The sequence below is a fragment of the Ahaetulla prasina genome, chromosome 6 (assembly GCF_028640845.1).
Source record: "Ahaetulla prasina isolate Xishuangbanna chromosome 6, ASM2864084v1, whole genome shotgun sequence".
Lineage (NCBI taxonomy): Eukaryota > Metazoa > Chordata > Lepidosauria > Squamata > Colubridae > Ahaetulla > Ahaetulla prasina.
Window position 1 is genome coordinate 111,744,066 of NC_080544.1, and position 14,325 is coordinate 111,758,390.

Below are 14,325 nucleotides of genomic sequence, written 5' to 3' on the forward strand. Positions count from 1 at the left end.
TAAGCTTAATGTGAACTGCTCCAATCTTGATTGCAAACAATATGACTTCTTTTTTTTTAATTTACATTTATATCCCGCCCTTCTCTGAAGACTCAGGGCGGCTTACAGTGTGTAAGGCAATAGTCTCATTCTATTTGTATATTTACAAAGTCAACTTATTGCCCCCCCAACAATCTGGGTCCTCATTTTACCTACCTTATAAAGGATGGAAGGCTGAGTCAACCTTGGGCCTGGTGGGACTAGAACCTGCAGTAATTGCAGGCAGCTGTGTTTTAATAACAGGCTTCTTACAGCCTGAGCCACACCGCGGTGACTTCTGTAACAGAGTTGTTAATGCCTGGAATGCACTACCTGACTCTGTGGTCTCTTCCCAAAATCGCCAAAGCTTCAACCAAAAACTGTCTACTATTGACCTCACCCCATTCCTAAGAGGTCTGTAAGGGGTGTGCATAAGAGCACAAACATGCCTACCGTCCCTGTCCTAATGTTCCCTTTGATTGTATCCAATTCGTATGGTTATTTCATGCTTATACTTATATATACTGTTGTGTTTGACAAAATAAATAAATAAATAAAATAAATATATAAAAATAAAATAAATAAACCAATAACAAACTCTGTTTTGTTCTCCCGGTAAATGATAATTCTTGAAAAAACCAAAATCAAAGAAGCCACCTATCTTTTTTTAATGCCTCAACCTTTTCAGCTAGCCATAAAGCAATACGGCCACGTATATCGCCAGAAAGATGAAATGTGTGCATTTCAAACTGTAATTTTGCTTTTATTTCATGATACGTGCATATTTCCATAAGCTTCCTACCTTGGAAGGCAGGATGGGAAAATGGTGGTACCCAAAATAAAGGCAATGATTCCACTCTCAGATTCAAACTCACGGAGTTTCTTTCCCCTTGATTTGGAGGGGTACCAAGAAGGCCGTTGTATAAAACGATAAGGAAAACTGGGGTAAGCTCTCTAACTGGACCCCCAATCTTTCAGACCGGACTTGTTTTACCCTGAAATTCATTCATCGGGACGTTCCAGGAGAAAAACAAAACCGAAGAGCTTTAAGGAATCCAGGGAGGGAAACGAGAGGGAGACAAAATTCTCGACAGGAATCCAACTGGTAGATCCTTCACGGCCATCTTCTCCAACCTGTGTCTTCTGATTCATGGATTCTGCTGATGGAAAGTTGGAAGCCACCGATTTAAGACACGCGGAGTAATTTCTTCTTTGGTTCAAAATATCCAGCCATTCGTGAAGTTCACGATTCAAGAGCCGGGAAACTGGTGACAGAAACAAGGAATCATGTTATTTACAATATTTTACAAGAATGTTTTACAAGAAGAGTTCTCCGCTCCTCTGAATACAACAAAATACCTTATGCCACCAGACTTGAAATCCTGGGTTTAGAAAATTTAGAACTACGCCGCTTTCGACAGGACCTGAGTTTAACTCATAGAATCATTTATTACAAAGTCCTTCCTGTCAAAGACTACTTCAGCTTCAATTGCAACAATACACGAGCACACAATAGATTTAAGCTTAATGTTAACCGCTCGAATCTTGACTGCAGAAAATATGACCTCAGTAACAGAGTTGTTAATACCTGGAATGCACTACCTGACTCTGTGGTCTCTTCCCAAAATCCCCAAAGCTCTAACCAAAAACTATCTACTATTGACCTCACCCCATTCCTAAGAGGTCTGTAAGGGGTGTGCATAAGAGCACAAACGTGCCTACCATTCCTGTCCTATTGTTTCCTTTTGTTATATCCAATTAATATAGATATTGCATACTCATACTTATATATATGCTTATATATTGTATAATTATTTCATGCTTATGCTTATATATACTGTGTGACAAAATAAAATAAAATAAATAAATAAATAAAATAAAATGTTTAGGGGATCGAGAGGGATCTGGTTTCAGGCCGAGAAAGTCTGAATGAGATCCCTGAGGAAGGATAGCAGAAGACACCGAGTGGTGGAAAAATCGAAGCATCTGCCAGATGGGTGAATCTAGCTATTTGGATTTAGAGATGACAAGGAAGTGGCTTTGAACTAATTTAGAATTTCTAAACTTGAAAAATTTCCTAACAGTGAGAACAATTAATCGGTGGAACGACTTGCCTCCAGAAGTTGTGAATGCTCCAACACTGGAAGTTTTTAAGAAGAGATTAGATAACCATTTGTCTTTAATGGTAGGGTTTCCTGCCTAAGCAGGGGGCTGGAATCATCTATAGAATCATCTATTGCAATGTCCTTCCTGTTAAAGACTACTTCAGCTTCAATCGCAATAATACAAGAGCACCCAATAGATTTAAACTTAATGTTAACCGCTTCAATCTTGATTGCAGAAAATATGACTTTTGTAACAGAGCTGGTAACGCTTGGAACATACTACCTGACTCTGTGGTCTCTTCTCAAACTCCCAAAATCTTCAACCAAAAACTGTCTACTATTGACCTCACCCCATTCCTAAGAGGTCTGTAAGGGGCGTGCATAAGAGCACAAACGTGCCTACCATTCCTGTCCTATTGTTTCCTTTCGTTATATCCAATTAATATAGATATTGCATACTCATACTGTCAGACTATTTACTGAATCTGCACTACTATTAATCGTTTCATAGTTCCCATCACCAATCTCTTTCCACTTATGACTGTATGACTATAACTTGTTGCTGGCAATCCTTATGATTTATATTGATATATTGATCATCAATTGTGTTGTAAATGTTGTACCTTGATGAACGTATCTTTTCTTTTATGTACACTGAGAGCATATGCACCAAGACAAATTCCTTGTGTGTCCAATCACACTTGGCCAATAAAAATTCTATTCTATTCTATTCTATTCTATTCTATTCTATACTTATATATATGCTTATATATTGTATAATTATTTCATGCTTATGCTTATATATACTGTGTGACAAAATAAAATAAAATAAATAAATAAATAAAATAAAATGTTTAGGGGATCGAGAGGGATCTGGTTTCAGGCCGAGAAAGTCTGAGTGAGATCCCCGAGGAAGGATAGCAGAAGACACCGAGTGGTGGAAAAATAGAAGCATCTGCCAGATGGGTGAATCTAGCTATTTGGATTTAGAGATGACAAGGAAGTGGCTTTGAACTAATTTAGAATTTCTAAACTTGAAAAATTTCCTAACAGTGAGAACAATTAATCGGTGGAGACTTGCCTCCAGAAGTTGTGAATGCTCCAACACTGGAAGTTTTTAAGAAGAGATTAGATAACCATTTGTCTTTAATGGTAGGGTTTCCTGCCTAAGCAGGGGGCTGGAATCATCTATAGAATCATCTATTGTAATGTCCTTTCTGTTAAAGACTACTTCAGCTTCAATCGCAATAATACAAGAGCAAGCAATAGATTCAAACTTAATGTTAACCGCTTCAATCTTGATTGCAGAAAATATGACTTTTGTAACAGAGCTGGTAACGCTTGGAACATACTACCTGACTCTGTGGTCTCTTCTCAAACTCCCAAAATCTTCAACCAAAAACTGTCTACTATTGACCTCACCCCATTCCTAAGAGGACCATAAGGGGCGTGCATAAGTGCACAAAAATGCCTACCATTCCTGTCCTATTGTTTCCTTTCATTGTATGTGCTTGTATATAATGTTGTGACAAATAAATAAATAAAAAAAGACATCCAAGGTCCCTTCCAATTCTGTTATTCTATAAAGCTTTTGCTTAATTTTGGGGGAAGGGCAAGTTACCTTTCCTCTGTGCCCCGGGAAGCTGTTCATCTTCTGCAGATCATGGTTATTCGGTCAAACCACCTTTCCAGCAGAGTCTCCGAAGTAGAGTCGTTATAAGTTACATTCTCTATGATCTCAGAGGCTACCAAGCAAATGTTGGAAGGCTTTTTTTCCATGGCCACAAGATTCATCACTAGAAGTGCAGGAAAGAGGAGGAAGAGGAGGACGACAAATGATGGTGGTGAAGAAGGAGGAGGAGAAGGAGAAAGAGAAGGAGAAAGGGAGGGAGAAAGAGAAGAAGGGGAAAAGAAAGAGAAGGGGAAAGAGACGGTGGAGAAGGAGAAAGAGAAGGGGAAGGGGAAAGGGAAAGAGAGGAGAAGGGGAAAGAGGAGAAAGAGAAGGAGAAATAAAGAGAAGGAGAAAGGGAAGGGGAATGTGAAAGACAAGGAAAAGGAAAAGGAGAAGGAGAAAGAGAAGGAGAGGGGGAAAGGGAGGAGAAGGGGAAAAGAAAGAGAAGAGGAAAGAGAAGGTGGAGAAGGAGAAAGAGAAGGAGAAAGAGAAGGGGAAAGGGAAAGAGAGGAGAAGGGAAAGAAAAGGAGGAAAAAAGAGAAGGAGAAAAGGAAGGGGAATGTGAAAGAGAATGAGAAGGAAAAGGAGAACGTGAAAGAGGAGGAGAGGGGGAAAGGGAGGAGGAGAGAAGGAGGAAGAGAATGGGAAAAAGAAGGAGAATGAAAAGGAGAAAGAAAGAGAAGGAGAAAAAGAAGGGGAACGGGAATGGGAAAAAGAGGGAGAAGGGGAAGGAGAAAGAGAAGGAAAAGAAAAAGAAGGCATAGAAGAGGAAGAGGAAGAGGAAGGGGAGGAAGTTAATCTACCATTAATATCCACGAAGGAGGATTTAAATATTACTTCCTTTCTCCAACAAGATACTGGCATCTAACCAACTTCACCTGAACTCAAAAGTCTAATCAGAGGCAGGTCAGGACCTCCCAGGACTGTCATCTAAGAAGCCGACAAGCCCACAATAAAGTCCCCTGAGACCTTTTTTGCCTCCCACTCAATGACTTTCAGAAAGAAGTCAGGAAACACCCCCCCACACACACAATAACGCCACCAAACAGCCACTTCCCGGTTACCTTTTTTTTTGCTCACCTGTCGCAATGGCGTTGACCGTCGATTTGCGGTTTGTCTCCTGGGCGATGATCTCTGGAAAAGAAACACTCAGGACGTTGCTGGCCGCGAAGACCTGTCACTCTGGGAAGGCCGAGCCGCGTTTATGAAACGAAGGTGGACATTAGACCCACGTTTCTCAACCCTTAAGCAACTGAACGATGTGCGGACTTCGACTCCCAGAATTCCCGAGCCAGCTGGGGAATTCTGGGAGTTGAAGTCCACACCTCATAAAGTCGCGGAGATTGGCAAACACTTCAGGGGAAAAAAAACAAAACAGCCATTGCTAGATTTCTTGGATTAAACTAGGATCAGCAAGCTTTCAGCACCAGCGGGCACTCTCACAAAATGGCCACCTCAAGAAAAGGAGACCAATTCCAAAGACTGGAATGGAACAAATGGAGTTGAAAGGGACCTTGGAGGTCTTCTAGCCCAACCCCCTTGCTCAAGCAAGAAACCCTAGACATACACCGTTCTCGCAACAGTTAACAGAATAAAAGAGTTGGAAGGGACCTTGGAGGTCTTCTAGTCCAACCCTCTGCTCAAGGCAGGAGACCATCCCTGTCAGGTAGTTGTCCCAATCTCTTCTGAAAAATTTCCAGTGTTGGAGCATTCACAACTTCTGCAGGCAAATTGTTCCACTGATTAATTGTTCTCACTGTCAAGAAATTTCTCCTTAGTTCTAAGTTTCTATTTCTATTTCTGTTTCTTCTCTCCTCGATGAGTTTCCACCCATTGCTTCTTGTTCTATCCTCAGGTGCTAATAGTTTGACTCCCTCTTCTTTGTGGCAGCCCCTGAGAGATTGGAACGCTGCTATTATGTCTCCCCTAGTCCTTCTTTTCATTAAACTAGGCATACTGAGTTCCTGCAACCGTTCTTCATATCTTTTAGCCTCCAGTCCCCTAATCATCTTTGTTGCTCTTCTCTGCACTCTTTCTAGAGTCTCAACATCTTTTTTACATCATGGCGACCAAAACTGGATGCAGGATTCCAAGTGTGGCCTTACCAAGGCATTATAAAGTGGTATTAACACTTCACGTGATCTTGATTCTATCCCTCTATTGATGCAGCCTATCTTAGCTTATCCAAGAGTTTCCATCCCTGGAAGCTTTCAAGAAGAGACTGGATTGCCATCTGTCAGAAATGGGGTACGGTCTGCTTAGGCGGAGGGGGGGAGGGGTTGGACTAGATGACCTACAAGGTCCCTTCCAACTCTGTTAACCTGTATGAAACAGGTGAATGCTGCTCTCCCAGTCTCTCTCTGTCCGGCCTCCAGCCACAATGATCCAGGTCGGGGGGGTGGGGGGGAGCCATAACAACCATCGTGCCTACCTAAGACTTTGATGGCCGCCTCCTGCAGAGACGGCCGGGGGTTATCCAGGAAAGCAAACGCCTGGTCCATGAAGATGCTCTCTCCTTGATCCCGGTACCGTCTCAACTAGCAAGCAAAATCAAAAGGAGAAGAGGTGGTGAGCGATGGGGACGTCGTCTTCTCCAACCCTGAGAAGGCCTTTGAGATCGGACCACCGCTTTCCCAAAAGAGGGTAGGGTTTCCTGCTTGAGCAGAGGGTTGGGCTGGATGACCTTCCAAGGTCCCTATTCAGTTATTCTGTCCGTGACTCACAACAGTTCGTTCAGCGACCGATCAAAGTTACAACAGCACTTGAAAAAAGGGACTTAGTCAGGACCGTTTTTCACACTTACGACCGTTGCAGCATCCCCAGGATCACGTGATTTACATTCGGATGCTTGACCGCTGACTCACCTTTATGACGGTTGCAGTGTCACAGGGTCACTATACACACACCTGTAAGCTGCTAGGCAGGTTCTGCTTTTGCTCTCTTCTTGCCTACCTATATATATATAGAGTTGTTGTGCCTCGTCCTCCCTCCTCTCCTCAGCCAGGCCCCTCCTGTCTACACCCGGGCCTGTTATCAGACTCGGAGTCTGATAATGAAGATGAACGGCCTGTCATGCCTCCAGCCCCCGGCCCTGGCCCCATGCCTGGACAGGATGTCAGGAATGAACAAACAAACCTCACTCCTACAGCGTGTGAGCAGGGAGCCAGCCACGTGCTGGAATTACCGACAGCAGATCCAGCTGAAGAGAATTCACAGTGGGAGGATCCTCGCTTCCGGAGATCTGAGAGGCGACGCCAGCAGAAGGAAGGGAGGGGCAGGCCTGGATAAATGCTGAGTCATGGAGCCACACCCCACAGCCTATATAAAGGACCTGCTTGTGGCATTCCAACCTTGAGTCAAGCAAAGTCTCATCTAGTTTGCTGAAGTCACATCTTGGACTCCTGCCTGCCCTGAGAAACCTGGAAGGAATTTGGCAAAGCTGTAGAGGCTTCGTTGCCACGTTTGATACGGACTTCCTGGACCTGGTCGTCGGAGGGGGAGTGGGACACGACAAGAGTTATGCAGAGAACTGCTTTCGCCTGGCAAGATTCTGTCTGTGCGCGATAACAATACAGAAACTGCGGGTGGTCCTTGACTTACAATCCTTCGTTTGATGGCGATTTAAAGTTACAACAGTTACAGGGAGTCCTCGACTTACAACGGTTCGTTCAGTGGCCGTTCAAAGTGACAACGGCACCGAGTAAAGTGACTTACGCCCGTTTTTCGCAGTTACGACCTTTGTAGCATCCTCATGGTCACGTGATCAAAATCCAGAGACTCAGCAACGGGTTCGTACTTATAACCGTTGCAGCGTTCCGGGGGTCACGTGATCCCCTTTTGCGACCTACTGACAAGCAGAGTCACTTAACGACCGACTTACCACTTAACAACAACAACAGGAAAGGCCGTGAAACGGAGCAAATCTCACTTTACAAACAATTTGTAAGCAACAATTTGTAAGCAATTTACAAGCAACCCCAATTTTGGGCTCAACTGTGGTCGTAAGTCGAGGACTACCTGTACAGAAACGGCAGGCATTCCTTGCCTAACAAACGTTCGTTTAATGACCATTTAAACACGGTAAGAAGTGACTTATGACCAGTTTTCACACTTGTGAGGGTGGCAGCGTTCCCCGCCTCATATGATCAAAATATTGCATGCTTGGCCACTGACATGTATTTAAGACGGTCGCAGCATCTTAAATTGATTGGATTTGCAACCTTCTCTGGGAGTTTGTCACAAGCAAAGCCAATGGAGAAAGCCAGATTTGCTTAAACACCGCATGATTCACTGAACAGCTTCCGTGGTTCGATTTAACAACCGTGGCAGGCAGGTCGCAAAACGGGACATGACTCCCTTAGCAACAGGCTTGCTTATCCATGAAAATTTTGGGCTCGGATGTGGTCGTAAGTCGTATACCCTGAAGTTATTCTCTGTGTCGTTGTCGGGCTTTGAGGCCCCCAAAATTTATCTACTGTAGTGGCCAAAATTGTGGAAACCTTTTGGGTAAAGTGTCTTTTTTAAAACTAGCTAATAACACCACTTTGAAATTATATATCAATGGAAAGATAATTGAATCAAGAATGCAATGCAATAACTTTTAGGAAGGATTTGCTATTAGAATAGCAGTTACAGGATAAAGAAGAAAAGGGAAACACGTAGAAAAAATGAGATATGCAAAAATTATCCCCATGGAAAAAACGAGATATACAAAAATTATCCCCATATCAGTTAATACTTCGTTGGGTCACCTTTAGCATGAATGACGGCTTTACAACGTCTTCCCATGGAGTGAACCAACTCTTGTAGTCCTGCAGCTGTTCTAATGTGAAACCAAGATTGAATGATGGCTTCTATTAACTGGATTTTATTGCTGGGTCACTTCTGACTAACCAGTTTCTTTAGTCAGCTCCATAGATTTTCCATTGGGTTAAGAGGTCTGGGCTATTCCCAGGCCATTCCAGCAGTGGAATAGGACTATCTTGAAAGTCCCCCCAAAATTGGTGTTATTAGCCATCAAACCTCAAAAACACACTTTTTCCAAAAGGTTTCTGCAATTTTGGCCACGACTGTAGCTACAGCCACAAAACAGATTTACTCACCATCCAGGTGCTATAATTCCAAGGGTCAGTTTCAGCGATGGAAAATTGAAGGAAGGACTTCAGAAACTTATCAATTCTCTTGAGAGCCACCCAGCAGGCCTGCAGAAGGAAGGAATGAAAGCTTGGATTTATGGCTAAAGAGATTAACACGGGGGTCAAACTCAGTTTCATTGAAGGCCCATCAGGGTTGTGTTTGACCTTGCGGGGGGGCAGGGGGCATGGCCGGGGGTGTGTGGCCAGCTCAATGGGATAGGACCGGGTTACTTACGGGACCGCCTGCTGCCACCAGTAGCCTCCCATCAACCTGTGCGCTCCCACAGGGAGGGCCTCCTCCGGGTACCGTCGGCCAAACAATGTCGGCTGGTGACCCCCACGGGGGGGGCCTTCTCTGTGGGGGCTCCTGCCCTCTGGAATGAGCTGCCTCCGGCGCTTCGTCAACTCCCCGACCTCCGGACCTTCCGCCGCGAGCTGAAGACGCTTCTGTTTCAGCGCGCAGGGCTAGCTTAAATGCAGTTTTTAAATGGGGTTTTGTTCTTATTTTAGTCTTTTTAGGCCATAAATTGAATCAGTTTTTTATACTGTTTTTTAACTTGCGTTCTATGTATTTTTGTATTTTTATTGGCTGTGAACCGCCCTGAGTCCTAAATAAATAAATAAATAAATAAATAAATAAATAAATAAATAAATAAATAAATAAATAAATAAATAAATAAATAAATAAATAAATAAATAAATAAATAAATAAATAAAGCAGGACTTCCCTCAGACCCTCCCTCACTCTCATTATAATCTCCTTTCTTCTTTCCCTCCCTTCCCTTCTCTTTCTTTCCTTCTCCCTCCCTCCCTTCCCCCTTTCTTTCTTTCTTTCTCTTTCTCTTTCTTTTCTTTCTCTTCTCTTTCTTCTTTCTCTTTCTTTCTTTCTCCTCCTCTCTTCCTTCTTTCCTTCCTTCCTTCCCTTTCCTTCCTTCTCCCTCCCTCCTTCCTTCATTTCTTTCCTTCCTTCCTTCCTTCCTTCCTTCCTTCCTTCCTTCTCCTCCTCCTCCTTCCCCTTCCTTCCTTCCTTCCCTTCCTTCCTTCCTTCTTCTCCTCCTTCCTTCCTTCCTTCCTTCCTTCCTTCCTTCCTTCCTTCCTTCCTTCCTTCCTCTTTCTTTCTTTCACTTTTCTTTCTTTCTTTCTTTCTTTCTTCCTTCTTTTCTTCCTTCTCCTTCCTTCCTTCCTTCCTTCTTTCTTCTTCTTCTTTTCTTTCTTTCTTTATCTTTCTTTCTTCCTTCCTTCCTTCCTTCCTTCCTTCCTTCCTTCCTTCCTTCCTTCCTTCCTTCCTTCCTTCTGTTTCCACAGCAGCCCCATGGCAAGCAGTTCGGAGAACCAGCAAATACCACCTGTGGCTGGCCCCAGAGTGGGGAGGGAATGGGGATTTTGCAATATCCTTCCCCCAGGAATGGGGAGGGAATGGAGATTTTGCAATATCCTTCCCCTGCCACGCTACCAAGCCATGCTCACCAAGCCATGCCCACAGAACCAGTATTAAAAAATTTGAATTTCACCACTGCCCCATGGGCCAGATTTAAGCACACCGTGGGCCCAATCCAGCCAATGGGCCTTGAATTTGACACCACTCTATTAACCAGATCAGGCAGAATTTGGTCCAAACTGCTAGATGGACATAGAGAAGTTGTTCCTGTGTCTTTTGGATTAATAGAATCTTTTTTTGAATTATCTACAGCACTGGCCAAAACTGTGGAAACCTTTTGGGAAAAAGTGTATTTTGTAAAACTAGCTAATAACACCACTTTATTTCTTTGGAGTAGTACCATAAAGCTATATATCAGTGGAAAGATAATTGAATCAAGAATGCAATGCAATAACTTTTATGAAGGGTTTGCTATTAGAATAGCAGTTACAGTATAAAGAAGAAACGTGAAACACGTAGAAAAAACAAGATATACAAAAATTATCACCACAGAAGAAACGAGATATACAAAAATTCAGTGAATACTTAATTGCGTAAACTTTAGCCTGAATTCTGGCCTTACAACGTCTTCCCATGGAGTGAACCAAATCTTTGAGTTCTGCAGCTGTTCTAATGTGAAACCAAGGTTGAATGATGGCTTCTAATAGGACAATTGACCAGTGGAACAGAAGTTGTAGGTGCTTTGTCACTGGAGGTTTTAAAGAAGAGACTGGACAGCCATTTGTCTGAAACGGTGTAGGGTCTCCTTGTTCTGTCTCCTTCCCCACTTCGGAGCAACGAGCTGGCCTTCAGCCAGTGGATTCACGGCTCTTATCAGTCCTGGCAGAGAAATTGCAGCTGCCTGCCAAAGTTCAAACAAATGACTCACGTAGCAAGACTTTCAGCTCTTTTTGAAACGGTTCAGCTAAACTTTTGCTTCCCGTGGAGTGAGAGCAGTCCCAAAGCTCCTTATATATCCTGTGGGGTGGGGCTCCTGTCCCACCCTTCCTTTTGATGACGCCGCCTCTCTAATCTTCTGAAGTGCAGGTCAATCCAAGCTTGATTATTATTATTATCAGCTGGGTCTAAAGGCGTAGCCTGGGGAAGGGAGGAATTAGGGATGACGTCCTCATTATGTCCTCCAACTGGTCTGGTTCTTGCTCCTGGAGCTGAACCAAAGACATCGGTGCTCCTGAGGTAAGCCTTACCGGCCCTTCCCCCTCACTCTCGGAGTCACTTTCGGGCATGGGACCAGGTTCAGGGGCTGGCGTCACAACACTGCTTGAGCAGGGGGTTGGACTAGAAGACCTCCAAGGTCCCTTCCAGCTCTATTCTGATTCTGGTTTAATTGCTGGGTCACTTCTGACTAACAAGTTTCTTTAGTCAGCTCCCTAGATTTTCAATTGGGTGAAGGCAGTGGTGGGATTCAAATAATCTAACAACCGGTTCTCTGCCCTAATGACCAGCTGGGTAGGCGTGGCTTGGTGATCATGTGACCATGTGGGCGTGGCCCACTCAACGTCACTGATGTCGATGGGCACTTCGCTTAGCTGTTACACTGTACTAAGGGTTTAACCAGAGAGGCAGTTTCTGTAAGCAGGGCAACAAAGATGAGGCTAGAAACAACGCCAGAATACTTCCTTCATGCCTTCCTTACAGGATTAGCCTTGTAAAGTGAGGGGGAAAAAAACCAAAATAAGATTTCTTCCTACAACTGGTTCTCCGAACTGCTTAGAAAGTTAACAACCGGTTCTCCCGAATAGGTGCGAACCGGCTGAATCCCACCACTGGGTGAAGGTGCGCTCTCACAGAGAGGGACTCCTCAGGGTGCCGTTTGCCAAACAATGTCGGCTGGCGGCCCCCAGGGCAGGGCCTTCTCTGTGGAGCTCCTACGCTTTGGAACGAACTCCCCAGGACTTCATCAACTTCCGGACCTCCGAACCTTTACATGAGCTCAAAACTTACTTATTTATCTGCGCTGGACTGGGTTAGTTTTTTTTAAGTTATGGGTTTTAATGGGTTTTATCTCCAAATTTTAATTGGGGTTATTTATTAATTTTAGGGTTTTAAATTTTTAAATTTCTGTTTTAATGTGTATATTGTGAGTTTTTATTTTCTGGATGTACACCGCCCTGAGTCCTTCGGGAGAAGGGCGGTATACAAATTTAAATAATAAATAAATAAATAAATAAATAAAGGTCTCGGCTATTCCCAGGCCATTCCAGCGGTAGAATAGGATTATCTTGAAAGTCCAAAAAAAAAATAAAAAAAATGGTGTTATCAGCCATCCAACCTCAAAAATACACTTTTCCCAAAAGGTTTCCACAATTTTGGGCCACTGTGGTAAGCTGCTGTGAGATGCATGCAACCAATGAATAAGCCAAGAATCTCAGTTTCTTAAAACCCGGTTTGTGCTCGCATCGACCCACCTGGGAGACCAGGATGCTTTCGTCGTGCAGGTGGATCAACAGCGGCACCAAGCTCTGGATGGCCATGTCTCTCATCTGGTCCTTGCCTCTTCTCTTGACGAGGTCAAAGAGGAAGGAGAAAGTGGACACGGCGGCCAATCTCACTTTGTTGGAAGCCTGTAGAAGGAGGTTACGTCAAAGCAGGCAGTCCTCGACTTACGACCACAACTGAGCCCAAAATTTGATGATCATTTGGCGGCTATCTCCAGGAGGGCCTTTCACCAAGTACGCTTGGTTCGCCAGTTGCGCCCCTTCCTTGACCGGGATGCCTTATGCACGGTCACTCATGCCCTTGTCACTTCTCGTTTGGATTATTGCAATGCTCTCTACATGGGGCTGCCCTTGAAGTGCACCCGGAGGCTGCAACTAGTCCAGAATGCAGCTGCGCGAGTAATAATGGGAGCCACTTGTTGCTCCCATGTAACACCGCTCCTGCGCAGTCTGCACTGGCTCCCTGTGGTCTTTTGAGTGCGCTTTAAGATTTTGGTCACCACCTTTAAAGCGCTCCATGGCTTAGGGCCTGGGTACTTACGGGACCGCCTGCTGTTACCCTATGCCTCCCACCGACCCGTACGCTCACACAGAGAGGGTCTTCTCAGGGTGCCGTTTGCCAAACAATGTCGGCTGGCGGCCCCCAGGGGAAGGGCCTTCTCTGTTGGAGCTCCTATGCTTTGGAACGAACTTCCCCCTGGTTTACGCCAAGTGCCTGATCTTCGGACTTTTCACCGTGAGCTGAAAACGCATTTATTTATTCAAGCGGGACTGGCTTAAAAGTTTTATTAAATTTTAATTGGGGTTATTTATTAATTTTAGGGTTTTAAATTTTTTAAATTTCAGCCACCTTTGTAATATACTTAGTTTTAAATTTCTGTTTTAATGTGTATATTGTGAGTTTTTATTTTCTGGATGTACACCGCCCTGAGTCTTCGGGAGAAGGGCGGTATAAAAATCTAATAAAATAAATAAATAAATAAATAAAATTTATGTTACTTAGTGAAACAGTTGCTAAAAAAGTGGCGTTTCCCCCACCCCCATTTTACAATCTTTCTTGCCACGGTCATTAAGTGAATCTGACTTCCCCATGGACTTTGATCGTCAGAAGGCCGCAAAAAGGGATCATGGGACCCGGCAACCGTCATAAATATGAGCCAGTGGCCAACTGTCTGAATCATGTGACCTTGGGGATGCTGCAACAATCGTAAGTGTGCAAAAAAAAAAAAAGTTATAAATCACTATTTTCAGCGATGTTGAACGGTCACTAAATGAACTGTTGTAAGTCGAGGACTACCTGTATTAATCTTACAACCCGCTCGGTGATTCCCGCAAGTGGAGAACTGTTGAAAAACCGAAGATATCTACAAATCTAGAAATCAGATTCAAATGCAATTCGGATATTTTGGAGGAAAATTATGACCGCAATTTGGGACTGGAACTTCAATGGCTCAGCAACGTGGTTGTTAAAGTGAGCCACGCCGGATTTTACAGCTCCTTTTGCCACGGTTGTTAAGCG

At 43.9% G+C, this 14,325-nt stretch overlaps 1 protein-coding gene across 1 annotated transcript in view; it reads right to left on the reverse strand.

Moving 5' to 3' along the window:
* Positions 1-4,702: 4,702 nt before the first annotated feature.
* The window catches only part of LOC131201347 (maestro heat-like repeat-containing protein family member 1), a 44,678-nt gene continuing 35,055 nt past the window's right edge, over positions 4,703-14,325 (reverse strand). Inside the window, exons 16-20 of the mRNA XM_058189167.1 lie at positions 12,777-12,932; positions 8,898-8,996; positions 6,227-6,332; positions 4,876-4,929; positions 4,703-4,725 (exon numbers count right to left, since the gene is read on the reverse strand). Of these exons, the coding sequence (XP_058045150.1) occupies positions 4,703-4,725; positions 4,876-4,929; positions 6,227-6,332; positions 8,898-8,996; positions 12,777-12,932 (438 nt within the window). The remainder of the gene's footprint in view (positions 4,726-4,875; positions 4,930-6,226; positions 6,333-8,897; positions 8,997-12,776; positions 12,933-14,325) is intronic.